Source organism: Molothrus ater, chromosome 1 (genome assembly GCF_012460135.2).
Source record: "Molothrus ater isolate BHLD 08-10-18 breed brown headed cowbird chromosome 1, BPBGC_Mater_1.1, whole genome shotgun sequence".
NCBI classification, from domain to species: Eukaryota; Metazoa; Chordata; class Aves; order Passeriformes; family Icteridae; genus Molothrus; species Molothrus ater.
The window spans coordinates 55,544,068-55,566,465 of record NC_050478.2 but is presented as its reverse complement, the minus strand read 5'-3'; the positions used below and the strand labels follow the sequence as shown (position 1 = coordinate 55,566,465).

The window sequence follows — 22,398 nt, the reverse complement described above, 5'->3', positions numbered from 1 at the left end:
ACTATAAATCTTTCCAGGAAAAGCAGATGAAGCTAAAAAATTAAACTTTCATCCAAATTCATAGTTTGAAACAGAACTCAAGCAACACAGATTGATACTCAACATAGGTCAGTATCACAATCACATGGGGTTTAATTTGATGCTGATAAAGCAAGATTGATGAAATATAAATAACTCTCATACCTTTATTTTATTTCCATGGGTTTAAAATACTGTACTCAAGTCAGCTGTACTCTTTGTCTCCAAATAGTTTGATGTTATAAATCATAGAATTACAATAAAAGATGTCTACTAGCCACACACAGATAAACACACACATACAGTACTTAATTCAAATAGACAGGTGAAAATGTTTCACCCACTTAATGGAAAAGTACATGAGCTAGACAAGGCCAATAACTGACAAAATATTATTAGGATAATTTTGCAGTCATTTTTTTATTCCAAAAAGTTGTATTTTTTGTAAACCTGACATTTCCAAAACAGTGCAAGTGAATCAGAATACAGGTAAACACAAGCTTCTAAATACAGGTGACATTAGTAAGAGTGAACACATTCTTCCAATCACAAGTTCACAAAAAGAAATATACAATTTCACTATATGTAAGTAATAACATTCTAAGTAAAAGAAGGGACGATGGTGCAGATATTCTACTGTGCATGCAAACCAAGCTCCAAAAGTAATTAGTCTTCCCGCCACTTTAATCAATGCACATTCAATGAACTATATTCTATTTTCATTTATATCCAAGAAACCCTAGAAAGTGGGCAGACTTGGGATTAATTCTGTGACTCCCTTAATTCTTTAGTGAAAGCAGTATTATATATTTCCATGTCAAATATATGCTTTAAACTATGCTTTAAACTCGTGCAAAACTCCAAAATGTGCCCATAAACAGAAGACATTAAAGAAAATTGATACTAAATATTGTCAAAGAAACATTTTTCATATCTATTGCTTTCAGCAAACTGGGCTTCCTGCACATCACTGACTTGGTATGTGGAGTCATTATCATTCATGTATTTAGGCATAGAAAGGGCTGTTTTCACTGTTATGCTTGCAAAAGTCTTCACCACTTTGAAAAGATTGCTTAAGTGGTCTACAGGCTTGGAGTTTACATCAGGCATAATTTCTTTCTCAGATAACCCTAGCAACTTGTGAGTTTTTCTTGTCAGATGTTGAATCAGTACACTTAATTCACTTTAAAACTATTTTCTCCCTAATGCATGCAGATAGCTAATAGTTAATAAATATCGGTCAATACTGTATTAATAGTTGACATTTGATGATGGTGGTAAAAAGCAAACAGGAATATGAATGTGGTCCATTTTTATAATTTGAAGTTATCATGAATATGGCAAGGAAGAGTAAGACCTGTTCTCAAGCAGATTTCTTGCATGTTCTCTGCATTCAAGTTTCCAAACTTCCAGCTGTTCTTTTACCACACTCTTAAGGAAGAAAACATCCTGCAACCTTTCAATCCTGGTTTCGCTTTCTACCTGGCCCTTCTTTCCTTTACATGGATTTTATACCAACATGACATTTGCTCCTTATTCACTAAAGTGTAAAATACAGGTAGAATCTAAATCCAAGTCTTACAAAGTTTCATTATTTCTATTCAGAAATCCAAGAGCTTTTTGAAGAAACGTGTTTGAATTAATTACAACTGGATTTCTTCTAATTCAAAAACAATTTGTTAAAGAATCACCAGCAATAAAAGTGGGAAGCTGAGCTCCAGTAACATCTGCATCTTTACTAAACTTCCTTCTAAATTCTTGAGGAAATACATTCAGTACTTGGAACACCCCGATAGGCAATCTCAAGACTCAAATATCCAAACATTTTAATCCTTGCATCTACTTATCTTTCTTAAAATTATCATATAAACAAACTCATGACTCAAGTATGTAACTCACATGAAAAAGATAATGATCACAGCATGTAGCAATTTATCACTTGCTTTGATAGCAATAGATCATAATCTTTAACAGTAGCTTTAAAACTATCCATCTTAATATTAATATGACTTAATTACCTTTAAAAAAAATTATTGAAAGGAATTTGTCAATGCCATAGTGGTTCGCTCAATTATGTCCTTCTGGTATCTCAGCTGTACAGTCCTAGAGACTGCAAAAGAAAACTTTCCAAAGAGAACATTCTGTGCTGCCTTCTTCAGTGAGCCAAAGCAAGCTACATCTTGCTACATGTCGCTGAAGAAGTATTTTTATCCTCTCCCATCCTGGCTAGTAAAGGACAGACTCAAAATACAGAGTATCACAATTGTGAAATACTTTAGGTTCTGTAGCTTATAAATCAAATACCAAATTTAACTTAAAGAAAGAGACAGTAAAAAGATTTTGGCTTATTTGTATTAAATGATCTGTATAAGATATTACCAAGCATTGTGAATTAAGCATATGAGGATTCCAGCTACCTTTATCTGCAAATCTCTCTTTTCTCTCTTGCATTGATGTTTAAAAGTACAATATAATTTTTTTTATATGTATATATATACACACGTATGTATTTCCAAAGATTTAGCCAGATATCAGTGCTTGAGTGAACTATATAGCTATTCAATAGAAATTATAAAACATTGATACAAATATAAAGACATACTCAATATAAAAAGCTTGAATTTATAAAAAATATTCTTAGGTAAAAGTCTTCCCCTGAGGGCATACGACATACTTGGATTCATAAATATTGCTCTGCACTGCAGCTTGGTTACCAAAGTTCAAAGTTCAACTCTTAAATGAAGTGTGAATTGCTCCAGTCACCTGACATGGCTGCAGTGGTTGCCTCAGGATATGTTCCCTAGCTTTTTGGAGTAATAAAGACACAGCATCAATGGGATCTCCAAAACATCTGGAGAAGATTCCTTCTTCCACATATGGAAGATACGAGAGCAGGACCTATAGACTAGCAAGTGCATGTCACATGACTGGGCAGTTTTGTTTTCATGGGCAGTTTACTGATTTTTCTGGACCCAGTTCCAACTATCTTCATTCTCCTTTCGGCTCTTTTCAGCCTCAATAATTTCTTTGTACCTCCGTCGGAAGAAGCCCATCTGAAAATCAGAAGAGATGACAGTGGTAAGTTATTGAATCATTAAATTGATACTTCTTGGTTGGTATGACGACAGATAACATTATGCAGAAAGAACTAGCCAAGGAATTAGCATTTAATTCCTCCAAGTGCCAATCCAAAATCTTAGTTCCTTATTTACATCAATATAAATTAGATCAGACTGGGTCCCATATCTTCACAAGAACTCTGTTCCTTATAAATGAACTACTCTGAGGTAGGAATCCTCTTATATGAAGTATGAGCTAAAAGAAAAAATAACATGAAGTATTTCTAATAAATACAGACCAGCAGAGACAGATACAGGTTTATTAGTTTAAAATAGAGACCAATGCTAAATTTGCACCTGAACCTAAAACCTAAAACCTAAAACCTAAAAGACTCAAGGCTAACTCTTGAGTCTTAAGTAAATGCTGACAGAATTTTATGAACAGTACTCTCAGTATCTACAACCCCACAAAACAAGAGGGACCAGAGGAATACAGTAGTCACCCACCTCCCACTTCTCAGTTCCAACTAAAATCACTGATAGTCACTTTTGCACATCTTCTTGTTTCCTAAACCCTTGTACTTAAAGAAATGCAACTGGTTTTCATCTCAGTTTGGATAAAAATTCTCATATCTCTATTTCTTAAAGTGTCGCAGATAAACAAATATTATTTTAATAACAGACTTTGATAAGCATTCAAGAACTCCTCAAACTTAGCACTGTTGAGATCACTGAATAAATATTCTGTTCAACATAATTAAACATTTATGTAATTCCCACCACTCTAAACCTGTTTTCTTAACTCCTGCTGTGTAAAACATGATGTTTTAGTCTTCTTTTATCAACCAGTTATTCAGTTATTGCCACCGTTTATCCCCAAATTGCCTGTGTGTAGGAATATTTTGTGTTGTCATTACTAAAATTCCACTAAATTGGACTTCTTAGTTTCAGTTTTCAACAACTTTCATTTTCTTCAAGTGTAATTTAATTCACAGGGATCTAAAAGGTAGCATATTCAATCTGTCAAGGGGGCTTCCCCAACACATCTTCCTAAAGTCTAAGTCCTTGCCTGTGCCTTGAATTATATCCTGAATTCACAGCAGCATGAGACTATGCACACATCATCCTATCATCAGTCTTATCTCTGCCTCTTGCCTTCTGTGCAAAGGACATAGAAGCTGTAGCACAGTCTAACAAGCCCCTCTCTTTTGGTAAAATGGAACACGCTATTAATCTAGAGATAAGTGTACTCTGCTAGGAGCATAGATATACATTACATACATACTTACTGTCATAGTTCCAGCCAAACAGGGATAATTTCTGCAGTAGCCAGAGGGGTTCTACTGGCTAGAACCTGGAGATTATTCTACATGATCTCATGTCATTTGAGGGATGGCAGGGAATCTCTTCCAGGGGAAGGGGTTCCTTCTGGTCAAGAAAGCTAAGTGAGGGTAACAGTGGGGTAATGCTGGCTCTGAGCCAGAGGCAGCACTCCAGGTAATGTGGCTGCAGTTGAGTCGGGCTCAGTAGCATTTTGCATGTGAATCACTCTTTTCAACTATTTTGTTATTAATATTGTTGCTATTACTATTTGTTTTCTTATCTCATTGCTGTTTCCAGTAAATTGTTCTTACCACAACCTATGACCCTCACATTTTGTACCTCCAATTCTCCTCTCCATCCCACCTAAGAGGAGTTTGGAGTGTTTCAGTGAGAACACTAAATTCAAGAATACAATTCCTAAAGCATGACAGCCTAATTTGGTGCCAAGTGGGTCACAAAAGTTATGATAACAACAGATCTGCAAACAGATTTGAACAGAGTAGGCTGGAAACAAACTTTATCTAAGCCTTTGTTGCATTAGGTACAGAGCCACCTGGCTACAATGTTGCTTGATCTGTTCATGTGGTTGTGGTACTGTCCTGGTTCAGAGCAAATTTGGGAGAGAATCCCCAAAGGGGCTCCAGTAGGAAAGCAGATCCAATTGGCCCCTCCCCCCAGCCGGTCTGGGAGAAACTATCTCCTTGGAGAAAAGTGGAAAAAAAATGTTTATTAAACAATAAAACCTAAACAATATTAAACAATAAAACCCCTTGCCGCTCCAAAAGAGATGACAAACTGAGAAAATCCCGTCCCCGGGTTGTGGCTCAGCTCACTCAGTCTCTGATCAGTCCCTCAGTGCTGGAAATGTCACAGGCCAGGCCTGGCCTGCTGGGCCACAGGTGTGAGCTGCCGGTGCTCTCCTGGGTGTTCAGTCCAGAGCAGGTTTCAAGAGATCCAAAAAAAGGGAAAAAACCCCACAGTCCAGGGAACTTCTTTGCCTCACTAAACTAACTAACTAAAAGCAAAGGAGAGCTCTGTCCCGCTGTGTCCATCCGCAGACAACACAGTCAGGAGCAGGAATGTGGAGGAGTGAGTGCGGTATCTGAAAACAAACTGCTGCTTCTTCTCTCCCCCCCTTCACTCTCTGGAACATGTCTTAAAGGTGCAAAACTTATTATTCAGCATAAACAGAACAAGACGATTGGGGATAAAAGCATCATATAGTCAATCCAGGACAGGTACTTAACCCTGTATATACTCCTTTATGTCCAGCTTTTTACCAGCTGACTTTCTCCAGCTTTTTACCCCTTTTCCTTCTTCAGGCTGTACAACAGCTTTGGAAAATTTTGAATTATCTTTGGATGTTAAGGACAGCATGTTGTTGTTGCTAAGTCTGCCTCAGGTAGTCCACGCCATGGTAAAAATTAAAAGACTTTTAACATGATCTTTCAGAGATCTGCTCTGATGGTGGATAGTCATGAGTGGCATGGAATGTGAGAGAAAAATGCCCAGCTGTTGGAGGAATCTACTCCAATGACTTGGGAGTTCATTGCTGAAACACTACAGGATCCTGATAAAGTGACAGAATATTTGCAAGGAGAATGCCGTGGCAATTCCAGAGAGGTGCAATTTATTACAATATGCTGGCCCCAGACTATGATTTATTGGACAGTGCTCTGTACTAGACAGCACCCTTAGGGGGAAGAGAAGGAAAACACACCAGCAGGCACTGTGGCCACTGCAGCTGAACCAGTTGAACAACTTGTGCCTGTAGCAGGTGCCTCTATAAAGAAATTCAAGACAAATTTAGTTCACTTAGTGAAGAATGAAGAGGAATAGGGCACTCACAACAGGAGGAAGAAGCAGGGCCAGAGAGAATCACCTGATCCCTACCTTCAGGTGAGCTGCAAGATATGCAAAATCATTTCAGCCACCAGTCAGGAGAGCCCCTTGTGACCTGCCTGTTCTGATGCTGGGATATCACAACATGCAATATGAAACTAGATGGTAGTGAAGCCAGGCAATTGGGATCCCTGTTCCAGGATGTAGGCATTGGCAAGGGGATTGGAAAGAGGACAGAAACTCTCAGCCTCTGGAGGCAACATCTGTCAAATATGAGGGAACAGTATTCTCTCATGGATGACCTAATAGTGCACCAAGACAAGTGGAATGCCACAGAGAAAGGTATCCAGGACCTGAAAAAATTAGCTGTGCTGGAGGTAATCTATAAGGGATTCAAATAACAAACAGTGCCCTATAGATCCAGATTGGATCCAGTGTACACAATCCATGTGGCAGAAGTTTCTATGGAGTGTGCCATCATTGTACACCATCCCCTTGGCATTGATGTCAATGAAAGAAGAAGAAACACTGCTTCAAGTGATCAGCTGACTTCAACAAAATGAAGTTTTTTTTCCTCCCTACCAACCTGTGCCTCGGCTGTGAAAAGACTGAAGAAGACTGTGGACAGACTTGAAAGACTCAAACAACCTAGAGAGACAATGTCCCATGCCTCTGCCAGTATGGACCACAATCTCTGCTATTGGGAGCATGTACCCCTCTGCTGGAGAGAGGGGTACACACCACGAGGTAACCTGCAGTTTTACCTGCACGACCACAGAGAGGATACGAGAAAGTGGGATGGAAAACCCACCTCTGCCCTAACCGCAGGGGTACGTGAATTGAGAGGAAGAACAACCACCAACGGAAATTCTGCAAGGATAATCCAGTTTCCAGTGGGCAAGTCTTCAGACAGAATGGAAGGGCTGAATGTTATTCCTGATCCTCTTGAAGAGATCTCTAGTTCATGTTTCCAAGAACTGAGCAGTGACTGCCATGACCAGAACTACTGGGGCCCTGCCTCCAGCCATGTGGAAGAAAGGGAGAATCAGATCTATTGGACTGTGTGGATGGATCCCATGGCCTGGCACATCAGACCCACAAGAGTAATAAGGCTTTAGTTGACACTGGCACACAATGAACTCTGATGCCATCAAGATCTGTAGGGGCATGATCTATCTCTGTTTCTGGGGTGACAGAGGGGTCCCAACAACTGACAGTACTGGGACCTGAGGTGAGCCTGGTTGGGAATGAATGGCAAAATCACCCCATTCCTGTGGGAACTCAGCACATCACTCTGGATGTCCAGAGTTACCAAGAGAACCCTTGGGGGGCTCGGAAATCCTGGAATGTTGCCAGGAGTGTCTGGTGGCTTGATTTTGATCCTTCTAAGGAAGTGACACCTGTTTGAGGACGTGAGAGTCACTTGGGAGTGAGTGGTGCAGGAAAGACACATTTATAGGGTGAAATATAGATTTTAGAATTTTTGGTACAGGGGGGTTATGGAGACAAGGTGGAGGGATCAGGGCGTGTCTCGTCCTTCTTCTTTCTTCTTCTTGTCATCCATTTTCTGTGGTGATGTTGGCACTTGGGGATTGGTTTGTGGTGAAGGTGCACTTGCTAATATGGGTGAAAGGTATTGGGAAATAAAGGTAAATATGATGTACGTAGATTTTAGTATAAAAAGACACGACTGCCCCGTGGGTGGTCAGAGTGCCCTTGTCTGCCTTGCAGGTCAGACCTCTGTTGGGCAGAAAGAAAATTCTGTAGATAAGAAATAATAAACAGCCTGAAGATCAAAAACTGAAGAGTCCAGACTCGTCCTTTGACCACCCTACCCGTGTCCGGGCAGAGACAGACAGCCAAACCGGACACATTCCGATTTGCCCAGAGACCCTATGCACCCTTGGCATAGATTACCTCAGGAGAGGCTATTCCAAGGACTCAAAAGTGCATCGCTGGGCTTTTGGGATAGGTGCTGTGGAGACAGAGGAAATTAGACAACTGAATACCTTGCCTGATCTCTCAAAGGACCCTTCTGCTGTGGGACTGCTGAGGGTGGAAGAACAACATACCGATCACTGCCACAACAATGCATCATCGACAGCACCACACCAACCTGATTCTGTGGGCCTCATCCACCACTGAGTGCTGCTGTGAAGGCCATGCTGGACCTTCAGTATGAACTGGAGTCCAGATTCCCACAAATTGCCATGCATTCATCCAGACTGAATTGGAAAAGGGTGAGGCTCCAGAATAGTTGCAATACTTTGATGACATCATTGTGTATGGCAACAACAGCAGAGGAAGTTTTTGAGAAAGGGGAGAAGATAATCCAAGTCCTCCTAATGGAAAGTTCTGTCATAAAGCAAAGTAAAATCACAGCACCTGCCCAGGAAATTCAGTTTTTAGGAGTAAAATGGAAAGATTAATATAATCAGCTTCCAGTGGGTATGTGGATGGAATCCTACATGGCAAGTCACAGGAGTTATTGAGGGACAAACTGGATCAAGTCAGATTGCAGTGCTGAAAGCTGTCCAGCTGGGTTTAGAGGTATGAGTGAATGAAATAAATGGCCAGCGCTCTACCTGTACACTGACTCATGAAAGGAAGAATGAGTGGGAGTGGCTAGGCTGATGGAAAAAGATCAATTGCCAGCACAGAGATAAACTCACCTGGGCTGCTGAATTCTAGCAAGACATCACTACCCAAATAGAGAAGTTGACTGTATGTCATGTAGACATACACGTATGTCTTGTCATACGCAAGTCAGGCTACTGAAGAACACCACAACAACAGACAGGTAGATTAAGCTGCCAAGATTAAAACTGTTTTATGTGGATCTGGACTGGCAACATAAGGGTGATTTTCTTCTGGCTTAGTGGGATCATGACAAGTCAGGCCACCAGTAAAGAGATTCAATATACAGATGGGCTTATGATAAATGGATGGACTTAACCATGAACACAGTCTCCCAGGTTATCCACAACTGTGAAACGTGCCACAGGCCAAGCAAGAAAAGCCCCTGTGGTATGGGGGACTGTCATCATGATATTTTCAGAAAAATCCCTTTGCCAGGATTTTTCTCCTGAGAAGCTGAGAAGCCTCAGAGGAAAAAAACCACCAATAATTATCTGCTGCTATGGAATGCAACAGGTGAATCTTTGATTGGTCCGTGTTGGTTGTTTCTAATTAATGGCCAATCACAGTCAGCTGGCTTGGACCCTCTGAGAGTCATGAGCTTTTGTTATCATTCTGTTCTATTCTTTGCTAAGCCTTCTGATGAAATCCTTTCTTCTATTCTTTTAGTATAGTTATAATATATCATTTTAATATAATATATATCATAAAATAATAAGCCTTCTGAAACATGGAGTCAAAATTCTCATCTCTTCCCTCATCCTGGGACCCCTGTGAACACCGCCACAGGGGACAATGGTTGAAATAGGAATGTGGGGAGGTCTGAAAAATTGATTGCATCACACTCCAGCAAACCAAGGCAAGCGCTACATTCTTAAAATAGGGGAAGCAATCACTGCATGGCTGGAGACCTACCCTGTGCCTCAGACCACTGACAAGACCACCATCTTGGGCCAGCAAATCCTGTGGTGACATGAAACCCCAGAAAGAATTAAGTCAGACAATGGGACTCACTTAAAAAATCACCTCATAGACACCTGGGCCAGAGAGCATGGTAAGGAGTGGGTGTATCATATTCTCTCTCATGTACCAGCCTCTGGGAAAATTAAATGATACAAAGGACTGTTCGAAAACCACATTCAAAGCAAGGGGTAGTGGAACCTTCAAACATTTGGATCTACATCTAGCAGAGGCTACTACTATTTAGTTAACATCAGAGGCTCTACTAACTGAGTTCACCCTGCTCCATGAAAGCCTCTACATACCAGAGAAGGGGATAAAGTCCCCATGGTGCATACGAGGAATATGTGTTAGGGAAGACACTTTGGGTTAGTCCTGCCCTCTAAGGCAAAGGCAGAGCCATCTGTGGGATTGTTTTTGCTCAAGGACCTGGGTGCACATGGTGAGTAATGCAGGGACAGAGAAACACAACGCGTACTTCAAGGGGATTTGATTTTTGGGTAAGAGGAGTCTGTACTGTTGAATTGTATAATATCAGTTGCTGAATGGCACTGCTACTGTATGCCATAACCACCATGGATATGGACTGCTCAGATACACCAGTTGTGAACTCCTGATGCAGCTGGCACCCACCCAACAGCACACCAGCCCTCCTGCTCTGGAAGACAACCTAGAACAGAGAGAATCCAGTGTCATGGACTAAATGAACTCAGCAGACATCTTGGAAGGATGGCCATTGACTATAGAAACTATACCAGTGCTGTATATACATACATACCCCCCCATATATATATGTGCGTGTGTATATATATATATATATATATATATATATATATATATATATATATATACACACACATTTATGTATAGAGTTGGAAGGTGTAGGATCTGGGAATGACATTCATGATCTAGAATAAGGGGTGGATAATATTCTAGTTCCAGCCAGCACAGGGTTAATTTTTGTAGTAGCCAGAGCAGGCATGGCTAGAATATGGAGATTATTCTATGATTATTCTATACCACCTCACGCCATTGGTGGGGGTGGAGAGGGAAGACAGTTTCTTCAGGAGAGAAGGATTTCCTTCCAGTTGAGTAGGTGGGGGAGAGGGATTGTTGGTTCTGAGCTGGAGGGAATGGTTGGGGTAGCATGGCTGTGGCTGGGCCATGTTGGGCCCAGTGAGCCTTTTACATGTGAATTACTCTTTCTTTTATACACTTTTGTTATTAGTATTGTTGCTGTTTGTTTTCTTACCTCATTTCTGTTTCCAGTAAATTATCTCAGTGATCTTTACCTTTGGTGCTTTCACTCCTCTCCAGCTCACCATAAGGAAGAAGGTAGTGGCAGGGAGGAGCAAAAGGCTCAAGGTTTTAGTGGGAGCATTAAATTAGAGAATTAGAGAATTAAATTAGAGAATACCATTTCTAAACCATAACACCTGCAACTACTTCATAAATGTACAGTAGGTAGACATACATATAAATGCTCATGATCTCAATGTTACAAAGGTTCCATGACCTGGATGGCCCCCTGAATAACTGGAATTACACCTTAAAAGTAATTTCTTCAGTCATTCTATTGCACAGACTGTGAACATAGTAGCTTTCCCATGTACCATAAGCAAAGCTTTATCTGTTGCTATGTACATGCGAATGCATGAATAATGGTGTTTCTATTCTGAAAAATCAACTCACAGAAGTGACTCTGTTGAATTTTCTCACTTCCTAGCCTCTTTCAGAACACTGTATGAAAGGATTCAGAAACAGAGAATTGGAGAGGAGTTTCTCTAATTCCCAACTCCTCAAACTTACTCTAGAAGTGAGATAAAATTCTTTTTTTCAGCAGAAAAATATCATTACTAGTAATTTTTGTACTTGGAACCCACAAGCTATACTGTGCAAAGAATTTCTTTTCAGAAGACATCCTCAAGATTGCACCATCATAAAATCACAGTGAAAGTTCACTAGTGATGCCAACAGAATTCAGCTCAGTGGAGACTGCAAGTGAATAGCAGAAGTTTCTCTATATTTTCAGTCTAAAATGGAACTGAATTGTTATATTGATAACAAAAAAAAAAAATTGTAAGAGCCTACTACTTTCCTGTTCTGCTCCAGCTGGATTAATCATGGGTACTTATTTATTCACTGCTGCTACTACTTACACATGCTTAGGGAGCAGATGTTATGAAAATGTGGGTGGCTTTTTTTGGTATTATCAGTTTTTGCAACAGAACCTACATGTTCTGTGCATTAGAAAAGAAAATTGCCAAGAGAAGTACAATTTCTAGTTCTAAAAACAGATTTTAAATCCTTAAGGTTTGCATCTTTCATGCAACCATATCCTTTGTACAGTAAAACTTCCTCTGGAAGTTATAATGAAAATTATAGAAAGGCTTTTTAATTTCCTTGAGAGCCAAACAAACAAACCCCAACTATTTCCCACTGATATTTTATATAAAAATGTCCGTTTCTGAACATCTGCTTCAGGAATTGTTTTTAAAAGTTGGCAAGGAGGGTTTTGGTATTTTACTACTTTTTTTTTGGATAAAGAATGCTGTCGTATAACTTTCTGGTAGGGATAAAAAGTGAGCTAAAAATTGTAATAAATATTAATGAAGCATGAAACCCTATATCTATAAATGATTCCACTATGAAGAATTATGTTTATTTGCTGTAAATGATGTGGATACTGTAAAATTATGTAGAGGACTTCAGTGCAAGCAAAAAGAGAAACTGGACCTTAAGGATATATTTTTTTAATGTTTTCAGAAATAGTGGTGAGGGATTAAATACATCTCCCATCCTTCAGAGACAACAACGTTCTTTGTTATGTGACACTGTTCTTTAGTGACATATATTTACATTTAATGTAATAAAATCCCTCATCAGACCACCACCAGAAAGAGGTTTTTTTTTGTAATTGCCATGAAGAAATCACAACATATAGTTATTGTCTCACAAAAGACCACATATCCATCTCCTTACAATTAACTCATTTCATTCAAGAAGGATAGCAGTATGCACCATATGGGGAAGGCTGGTTAAGTACCTTTGGTAAGCTGGAGAGAACAAGTGAACTTAACATACAATGATGGGTAATAAGGAGGCAGACAACTGGACCAAAGCAGGAGAGTTGATACAACATAGGTAGGCTCTTTTATCACTGGGATGAGGTGACACCAGGTCCTCCATATACAGGCTCTTTTATCACTGGGGATGAGGTGACACCAGGTCCCTTTTCCATGGCAAAGCCATTAAGAGAACTGAAAAAACCTATTGAGGAAAGCACTGCTGGGACTCAGTCCTGAATTTCAAGCAAGGAAGGGAGAGATCCTCATCTTTAAGAGGAGTATTGCTGTGATCTCATTTGTAGAATGGGTGTTTACAGTGGACCAGTGGTTGATAACATTTGTTTCACAGGCAATGAGTCTCTAATATAGTTAATTTCTCCCAAATTTTGCTTTCCATATATATATAGACACACATGTATATGTACACATATAGTGTAGAGCAAGGAAATACCCAGCTGCAGAACTGTGACCCCATCAGGGAGTCCCCATCCAAGGAAAGCTCTGATCAGTAAACCTCTGCCTGGGGAAGGCACTCATGAGAAGAAGAGCAACAGGAGAGTGCTTTTACAGGAGGCAAAGAGAGACTGTGTGTCCTGGTTTAGGGCAAATCTGGGAGAAAACCTCCAAAAGGGCCCCCCCAGAAAGCTGGCTCACACAGCCCCTTCCCCCAACCAGTTCAGGAAGAATTTATTTGGAGAGAAGTGGAAGAAAACCTGTTTATTTAACAGGCAAAGCACTCCCCAGCACAAGAAATGAACAATACCAGATGACAAAACTCATTCACCGCTCTGAAGAGATTACAAATTCGGAAAGTCTCTCCTGTGGGTGCTCGTTCTGTTATCAATCCCTCCAGCAGAAAGGCTGGAAAGGCTGCTGCCCAGAGTAGGCCCCAGAAGGCCACAAAGTGCAAGCTCTTGGTGTTTTCCCGGGTCCCAGTCTGGAGCAGGTTTGAACAATTCCAAGAAAAGGGAAAGAAAAACAGTCCAGGGAACACTCGGACTGCCTCAGCTAGCTAAACTAACTAAAAAGCAAAAGGAGTGATCTGTTCTGCCCCGTCCCTGCCCAGACAACAACAGTGGAGTTCTGTGTTCCAGCAGACTGTGGGGGAGAGTGCAGCTGATAACGAAACTCTGTGCTTCTTCTTCTCCCCGCCTTCAGTGTCAGAGCCAGTTTTGAAGCCACAGAATATAATATCCTGCATAAACAGAACACCCGATTGGGGATACAAGCATCATAATGTCACCCTAGGACACTATGAAAAGCTGTGGAAAGCTGAAGGGTTAAAAGGGAAGGGGAGGCATCATCCACTAAAGACAACGCAGAAAATGAGAAAAGGATAGATGGGCTAGAATAACTTAATTAAAGGATGTATGTAAAACCCATGGATGGTTTCAGGTTTTGAATCTAAACCACCTACTTATAGCAGCTCTAATACTTGAAGCACCACCAGAAAGGACTGGTTATTTTTTGTCACTTCAAAACCTGAAACCATCCATAGGTTTTTACACACATCTTTAATTTAGTTATTCCAGCCCATGTACCCTTTTGTAGCACAACCTTACAGTATATGTTGAGAAGAAAGCATGTTTCTGGCAATACTGAATAATAAAGTAATACAAAAACTGTTAGTCTGAGATGGGAAATTACACCTATTATTGTGAAGTTATTTCTTGCCATGTGACAGCCAAGTCCTCTATTCAAACACAGGTACTTAGTCTTTAGCATACACAACTTCCTTTAACTGCCATGCCAGATTTAAAATCCCTTCAATCCCAAGTAAATCATATCTAACAACACTCACATAGAATAGCATTCTTCAAGCACCCACAAAAATGAAAAACTTCAATAAAAAATAATTTCAAACTGTTGAATTAGTACCACAATAATGAATTATCTTGTTGGGATTTTTTTCTGATGCTACTTTCTGCATATCCAAAGGCTGAATTACTAGATCTTATATTTTCCTAAACTTCAAAAGTATAAGCACTTACCCAACACAACCTGGAGCATGGGACTGTGGCTATCTCTCTAGGATGTGAATTATAAATATGTTTGAAGAGTGTTGAGATTACAAAATAAAATTTAATTTGCAGTTGGGAAAAAACAAAGCTGATCAGAGGGCAAGCAATATCTGCTTTTATTTTATTCACTGATAGGTAAATTTCTAAAGTGTTTTTATCATGCCCAACAAGGTTTATTCTCCCAATCAAATAAAAAGAGAAATAGCTTGAAACGTGGATTGTAGAAGAATGGTTATGTTTTGCATTTTAAAAAGATTTTTCCCATTAATATAAGAAGTTAGGAAATAAGAAAAAAATTATAACAGTCACATACTGCTGTAAAAACAACATTGTGTCTTAATTACAGTAGTGCTTCAAGACTATAACTGAGTTAGGAATAGAGGTTTGTGAACAATGATACTCAAACAGAATTCAAAACTGTATCAGAAGGTTTTGCACTTCTTAGTTTTTAATTAAGTTTCTCTAGTGCATACTCTGTGTCTTAAACTGCACACAAGAAGTACTGATTTTTAACAATATTACTCTATTGACAAGGTTACCGACCACAACATGCCAACAAGTAAAAAGAAAAGCCAACGCGTAAAAAGAAAAGAGAGAAAAGTAAGTACTAACAAAGGGGTAAGAAATAAAACATTAGAACCACTGAAGAAATCTTCCAGGGAACAAGGCTTTGACAACATACTTTAGGTTTAGTGCCTTAGTCACAAGCTGTCTTTCCTTTCATACACAATTTCTTTATCTAATATAAGCAGTGTCCAGTCATACCTGATGAACAGTCTTTATTTACATAATTAATCTTTTACTGCCACATTGCTAATCTAGGTGCATGTCCCAAGGCATTCACAATCAACTTACACTTCTCATCTTTTTTTGGTGTGTGCTACTTGGGTAGTTCTCCCTTCACATAAATAGTACCACAGCTAGAAAAGTATGCAGCTAATCATGAGTCAAAGCAGGGCCAGGAACTACACCCCATTAAGATGCCACCAGTCGGCAGAGGAACACTCCCAACATCTGCAAAGCAGTGTTGCTGAGATTAGAAACATGGAGTATTTAACCATGTAGAGATTGATCACTGGTTATTATGCATCTCATAATGCATCTCTAAATGCATCTCATTTTACTGTCACCAAGAAGGCAAGTAAAAACACTTTGCACTTGGGTTTGCATAGCCCTGGATGATTCTAGCAAGCCATCAGTTTCAAGAGGATGCAGATTGTTCTTTCTCCCAATTAAAGAATGCTTGCCACAGTACAAAGAGGTCACAAACAGATATTTGTATCACCTTTTCCACCAAGAATTGTCAAACTGTCAATCCTGTGTCACCATGTGAGGAAGAGGCATGTTCAGAGAGGAGCAATGTGTCTTGTCTATAGTTAAAGGAGAAAATGCGCATTTCAGAGGAAGGATGATAGTGTAACTAAAGTAAGCTTATGAGCATGCAGGAGGTCTGGCTTCAATTATTCAGTCTTTCATTGATTTTTTGAGAGGCAAATCCCTCAACTTTCTTATAATGTCGGTTCTCATTTGCTTAATGAAACAAGTACAAGAAAATAATGTGATTCAAACATCACCATTCCACAAGTGGCTGCACATATAATACACGCTTTGTACATGTACACGATGACATATATACTTATACAGCCAGGAAACTGAGGCAAAGGTAAGTTCAGCTGCTTGCTCAAAGATAAGTTCTCCTCTGCAAATGCTTTGTTTAGCTACTGTGGAAGAATTTTACACCTACTATCTGTATCTGATCCCAGTGTGATAGACATTGATAGACATTGCTATAGCACAAAGCATTAGTAACGTACGCAAAATAGCTCTTAACTTTTAACCTACTTTCATCTAATCTGGATAAGATTTCTTGAGATGTTACTGCTGGTATGTTGAGAGAATATCTGTAGTTCTTCACAGACATTAAAAGTAAATTTATTTATTTATTTCACATACTGTGGTACTAAAACAAGCATAGTTTTTAAACACACATTTTATTAGGCAGTTACTTTGTAATGTTGAAATAATAAGATAAAACTCTTCTTTTGACAAGAGCATTCACAAGTAATAAACTTATCTAAAGGGATATAGCAATATCAGGCCACCCCAATGTCTGGGAATGATTGGCATCTGACTCCAAGGCTTCGGAATGCTGAACATTTGCTTTATTAAAACTATATTATACTATACTATACTATATCTATACTACAAAGAATACTAAAGAATATTTACTACTAACTAAAAACTCATGACTATCTGCCAACTGACAGTCCCCACAGCTTGGACCCGATAGGTTAATTAACATAAACAATTCCACCAGAATCCAATCAAGCAATCACCTTGGGTAAACAATCTCCAGACCACATTCCACATGAGCACAAACACAGGAGCAGCAAATAAGATAAGAATTGTTTTAATCATTCTTTTCTCTGCTTTTCTCACAGCTTCTCTCTGTTCAGAGGGCATGTGAATACCACAAAGGGATCATTAAATAAACTACTATTTTAACAAAATGCCCTATATCTATCTGAAAGACCAAATATCAAAAAACAGTCACTAAGGCTAGGTACCTGTCCTGGTTCAAGACAAATTTGGGAGAGAACCCCCAAAGGGGCTCCTCTAGGAAAGCAGATCCAAATGACCCCACCCCCCAACCGGTCCAGGAGAAAATACCTCCTTGGAGAAAAGTGGAAAAAACCTGTTTATCAAACAATAAAACCTAGATAATATTAATCACTAAAACCCCTTGCTGCTCCAAAAGAGATGAAAACTCGGAAAGTCCCCTCCCCGGGTTGCAGCTCAGCTCACTCAGTCTCTTATCAGTTCCTCCCAGTGCTGGAAATGCCGTGGCCCAGGCCCGGCCCGGCGGGCCACAGATGCAAGCTGCTGGTGCTCTTCTGGTGTTCAGTCCAGAGCAGGTTTAAAGAGATCCAAAGGAAAAGAAAAAAAATCACAGTCCAGGGAACTTCTTTGCCTCAGCTAGCTAAACTAACTAAAAGCAAAGGAGAGCTCTGTCCCACTGTCTGTCCATCCGCAGACAGCACAGTCAGGAGCAGGAATGTGGAGGAGCGAGTGCAGTGTCTGAAAACAAACTGCACGCTTCTTCTCTCCCCCCTACACTCTCTGGAACAAGTCTTAAAGGTGCAAAACTTATTATTCAGCATAAAGAGAACAAGATGATTGAGTCAATATAGTCAATCCAGGACAGTACCTCAAAGTAGATGCATAATTCAGACTAGCAGCATGCATGCAAAAGATGTGTTTAGGTATGCAAAACAGTTAACTGCACACAGAGAGGAACACCAGTACAGACAATCTAATTTAATACATTGGTTTCTTTTGATACAACATGCCTTGCCATTGTCACTGATGCCAGAGTGTCACCCCATTCATCAATAATTTTTCCCCTAAGCAATTCTTGTGCAACTTTTCTCCCAGGAGCTGTTCAGTTGGCTTCAATGGAGCTACTCAGTAATGTGGTGAATAGAAATGTTAGGTCTGTTATTTACCCTTGGAATATCTTTACCATGTAGGTACCATCCAGGTTGCTTCAGACAAGACTTATTCATCTAGGCTTTCATTTGTGCATACATAGTATCTTTCGTTAAAGACTTAGTATTTACAGTACTTCAAAAATTAAGAGAATTCCAGTGACTGGACTCATAAAAATCTTTCAGTGCTGAGTTAGGGTAACCTGAGTTTAATGAAAATACAAACGTCTCGCATCTTGCAGCATAGTAACTATTGTACAGTATCTTGCGAGACAGATGCTACCAATATACTTATAAGTATAATTTAAAAAAATTGGCCAACATTTAAACATACAAACATTTCCATATAGTTTAAAAAATTTTACTTACTGCAACATTTTACTGTATAGTTTATTTTAAAGATAGAATGAACACAGCCATCAACAAATGTTCATCTCTGATTATCACTCTCAAAACTGAGAAAGAACACAATGTCTACTACAGATACGTCCAGATAAAATTGTCTTCTAAAATCTCAACAGGGAATAGGACAGTAACTAAAGATATCATTGCTGTAAACACAATTAATTTAAGACATATCTCAATCCATATTTTCCATTTCCTCTCCAAAGAGAAGAAAGAAACATTATTGACATATTTTTTGCTTTGTTTGAAAACTAGAGACTAAACTGTAATCAATAAAAAGTAGCTTTACAATCATACTTTGATGTATTTGATCGGTGAAAAAGATTTGAATAAAAGTTGTACCATGTTCACAATTATCAGAATAAGTCACCTTCATGGATTAGCCAAAGCAGAAGGAAATGGCTCTGTCTGGTGTAAGTTATAATACAGCATTGCCCATTGTAACACCAAAGACAGAATTCAGACTAGGCAAATCACATTTGCTCTATTATTGGCATTTGGGTCTGACAGATGCTAATGACTTCCAATAAATATACATATTGTGTTCTGGTAGTAGGAAATCTTGGAACCTTAGGTACTTATTTGCAATTTTTCAGCATACACGTTCGTTGTTTTTCTGGTTTAGACTCCTGAAAATGATGGCTATCTTTTGTCTTTTCTGAAACACATTCTAAACTACAACTCTACCTCTCTCTTGCCAGCGGATTACATTTGTCTGCCTCGTTCCAGGATAAGAGCAACACAGCTACAATGGCTGTGATGTTCTCAAAGTACTCTGGCATGCACAGCTCTCATTTGGAGGACACTGAGACCACAGAGAACACTCAGTCACAACACTATTCTTGCACATTTGCATAGCTCATTTTATCAAGAAAGATAACAAAGGCATTTGACAAATACTGGACACATGCCACCACTGAAATGTTGCCAATCTTTCTTTTGAGGGTAGAGAACAAGTATTAAATGGCAGCCAGCAAACTCAGTGGTGAAGGCAGTGTTTTGGCTACAACAGCAGCATTAACCATTTACTTGTGCAAGAACAAAAAAAGATGACCAAACTCAATCTTTCTGCAACATCCAGTCAGAATTCAAAAAACACAGCTTTTAGTGGAGTAATTGGCTGTAGAAAACCCAAAGTTTGAGGCACTGTTGCAAGAATACCCTTTTTTGGTCTCCACAAACCAAGAGTCTACAAAAATTTTGTGGTGTTTGCTTTGGTTCAGGAAAAGGAAAAAATAAAACAAGTTTTGATTGTTCTTTAAGAAAATAAGGAGACTTTAAATGATCCACTCAGCTTCTGCCTGGTGAAAACTTCATTTTTTGTACAGACAGCCAACGACTTCCATTGTCCCATTTCCTCCTCAAGGCTTCCTAGACACCATACAAAATTAAGATCTATCCATGTTTGGGGGTAATACAGGTTTGGTGTTGAATCACAGAAGTTAATTATCACCTGATTGCATTTTTAATATTTGTAAAAGGATAATATTGAAAAACTTATTCTAGGTCTACTGAACTTAAAGTCTGTATCAAAAAAGTAGTACCCTGAGAAGCCTACATGTGAGATAGCAAGTAACAACTTACTTAAAGAGACTAGATAAATGTGTAACAAAAGCAATAAAGTTAAAAAGTTTATCACAAAACCATAGAGAATGCAATGCTTCAAGGACTACAGAAAGAGGAATTTCAAAGAACCCAAACAAAGTCACTTTTTGCAGTTTTTATGGACAGACAGGACAGGTATGGGCTATTAGGTTGCTAAAAACAGAGATCATATTTTTGTGAATGAGACAACCTCAAAAATTCAAGGAAAAAGGTGAGCAGGACTTTAGTAAGTTTGAAAAGATAATGTTGACATGTATTTAAATAAAGGAGAGATTACAAAGATGAAAAAAACAAGAAAGAAATTAGAAGAAATATAGACTTCTTAAATTCCAAGGCAACTGGTGCATCCCTCTACATCTCTACAGAGAAAATCTTTGTGATCTGTTCTCTTGGGTTACAATGTAAGATGTATACCAAATATACCAAAAGTATTCTACTCCCATTGATATAAGCTGTTAAAATGGGTGGAGCAATGTTCTTTATCTTCTCCGTGACTTAGCCCTGATAACTCCCTCTGGGGAAGCAGGAGCCACCCTGGGGGACCATCTCTGCTCATGGGCCATCAAGGTCTCTCAGCATGACTCACAGAATAACATCAATCCATTGTGAGATAACCCAGCCTGGGGGAGGAACCAAGCATTTCTGGATATAATCTGAGGCTTGGAATACCACAAAAGACCACCACTGGATTCCAAGAGGACAGGACTTCTCAATAACCACCACTGGACCTCCAGAGAAGGACCAGACCTTTTCTACAGGATCACCGTTTCAACAAGACAACATCCATCACTCCAGTGGTACTGCAGACACCATTTAATTGGACTGCTACCACCACCCTGACCAACAGGGTATCAGGTCGTATTCTGACTCTGTCAGTTAAAGACAGTGTTTCTGTACTTTATTGTAATTTTCTGCCTTTATTGTAATTTTCCTATTAAATTGTATTCTGATTTGGAATCTCTCACAGAATATTTGTGTGGAGTTAATTCCTTTGCTGATTTGCTTTCAAACAAGCACAGCTGTGAAATACATCATTCCCACCAGTAGTGCCTAGTAAGTGCTTTCACAGCAAGTTGATCTGACTGCCTTGTTTATCTGAACGATTATGATTCTTCATTTTTGGCTTTACCATAGTACATAACGGTTTATTCTTGGAATTATATGTGCAGAAAGGAAGGAGCATGTGAATTCAGAATAAACACAACAACTTTCACCACAGATATGAAATGCCACTCGGTTTCAATAGGTTTCTCTGTCCCCACCTCTTAAAACAACATTCAAAGTCATAAAGCTTCAAAGTCATATAGTCCAGCTGGGGGACTTTTCTTCAATTGAAATGTACTCTTACTGGAAAGATTATATATAAATAGAGTGGGGGGAGAGAGAGAAAAATAAAGATAGGAATATATCTGCACACATATATAAGTGTATGCATATATATGTGTATATGTACACATATATATTAATGTATACTTTGGTCACAATAACCCCATGTATCATTACAGTATGGGGACAGAGCGACTGGAAAGCTGCCTGGTGGAAAAGGACCTGGGAGTTCTGGTCAACAGCCATCTGAACGTCAGCCAGCAGTGTGCCCAGGTGGCCAAGAAGGCAAATGACATCCTGGCCTGTATCAGCAATAGTGTGGTCAGCGGGACCAGGGCAATGATTGTTCCCCTGTACTCAGCATTGGTGAGGCTGAGCCTCAAGTACTGTGTTCAGTTTTTAGCCATTCACTTCAAGAAAGACATTGAGATGCTAGCAAAAGTCATGAGCAGGGACAATGAAACTGAAGGGTCTATGGAATAAATAACATAATGAGTAGCAGATAGAGGTAGGTTTTTCAGCCTGGAAAAAAGAAGGGTCAGGGGAGACCTTACTGATCTCTACTACTACCTGAAAGTAGGCTATAGCAAGGAGGGAGTCAACTACATCTCTCTGGCAGCTAGTGACAGGACAAGAGGAAATGGCC

At 39.3% G+C, this 22,398-nt stretch overlaps 1 protein-coding gene across 1 annotated transcript in view; it reads right to left on the bottom strand.

The window, feature by feature from the left end:
* Positions 1-419: 419 nt before the first annotated feature.
* ITGA9 (integrin subunit alpha 9) overlaps positions 420-22,398 on the bottom strand; it is a 245,768-nt gene continuing 223,789 nt past the window's right edge. The window contains exon 28 of the mRNA XM_036406156.1: positions 420-3,071. Within this exon, the coding sequence (XP_036262049.1) occupies positions 2,973-3,071 (99 nt within the window). The 3' untranslated portion in view covers positions 420-2,972. The remainder of the gene's footprint in view (positions 3,072-22,398) is intronic.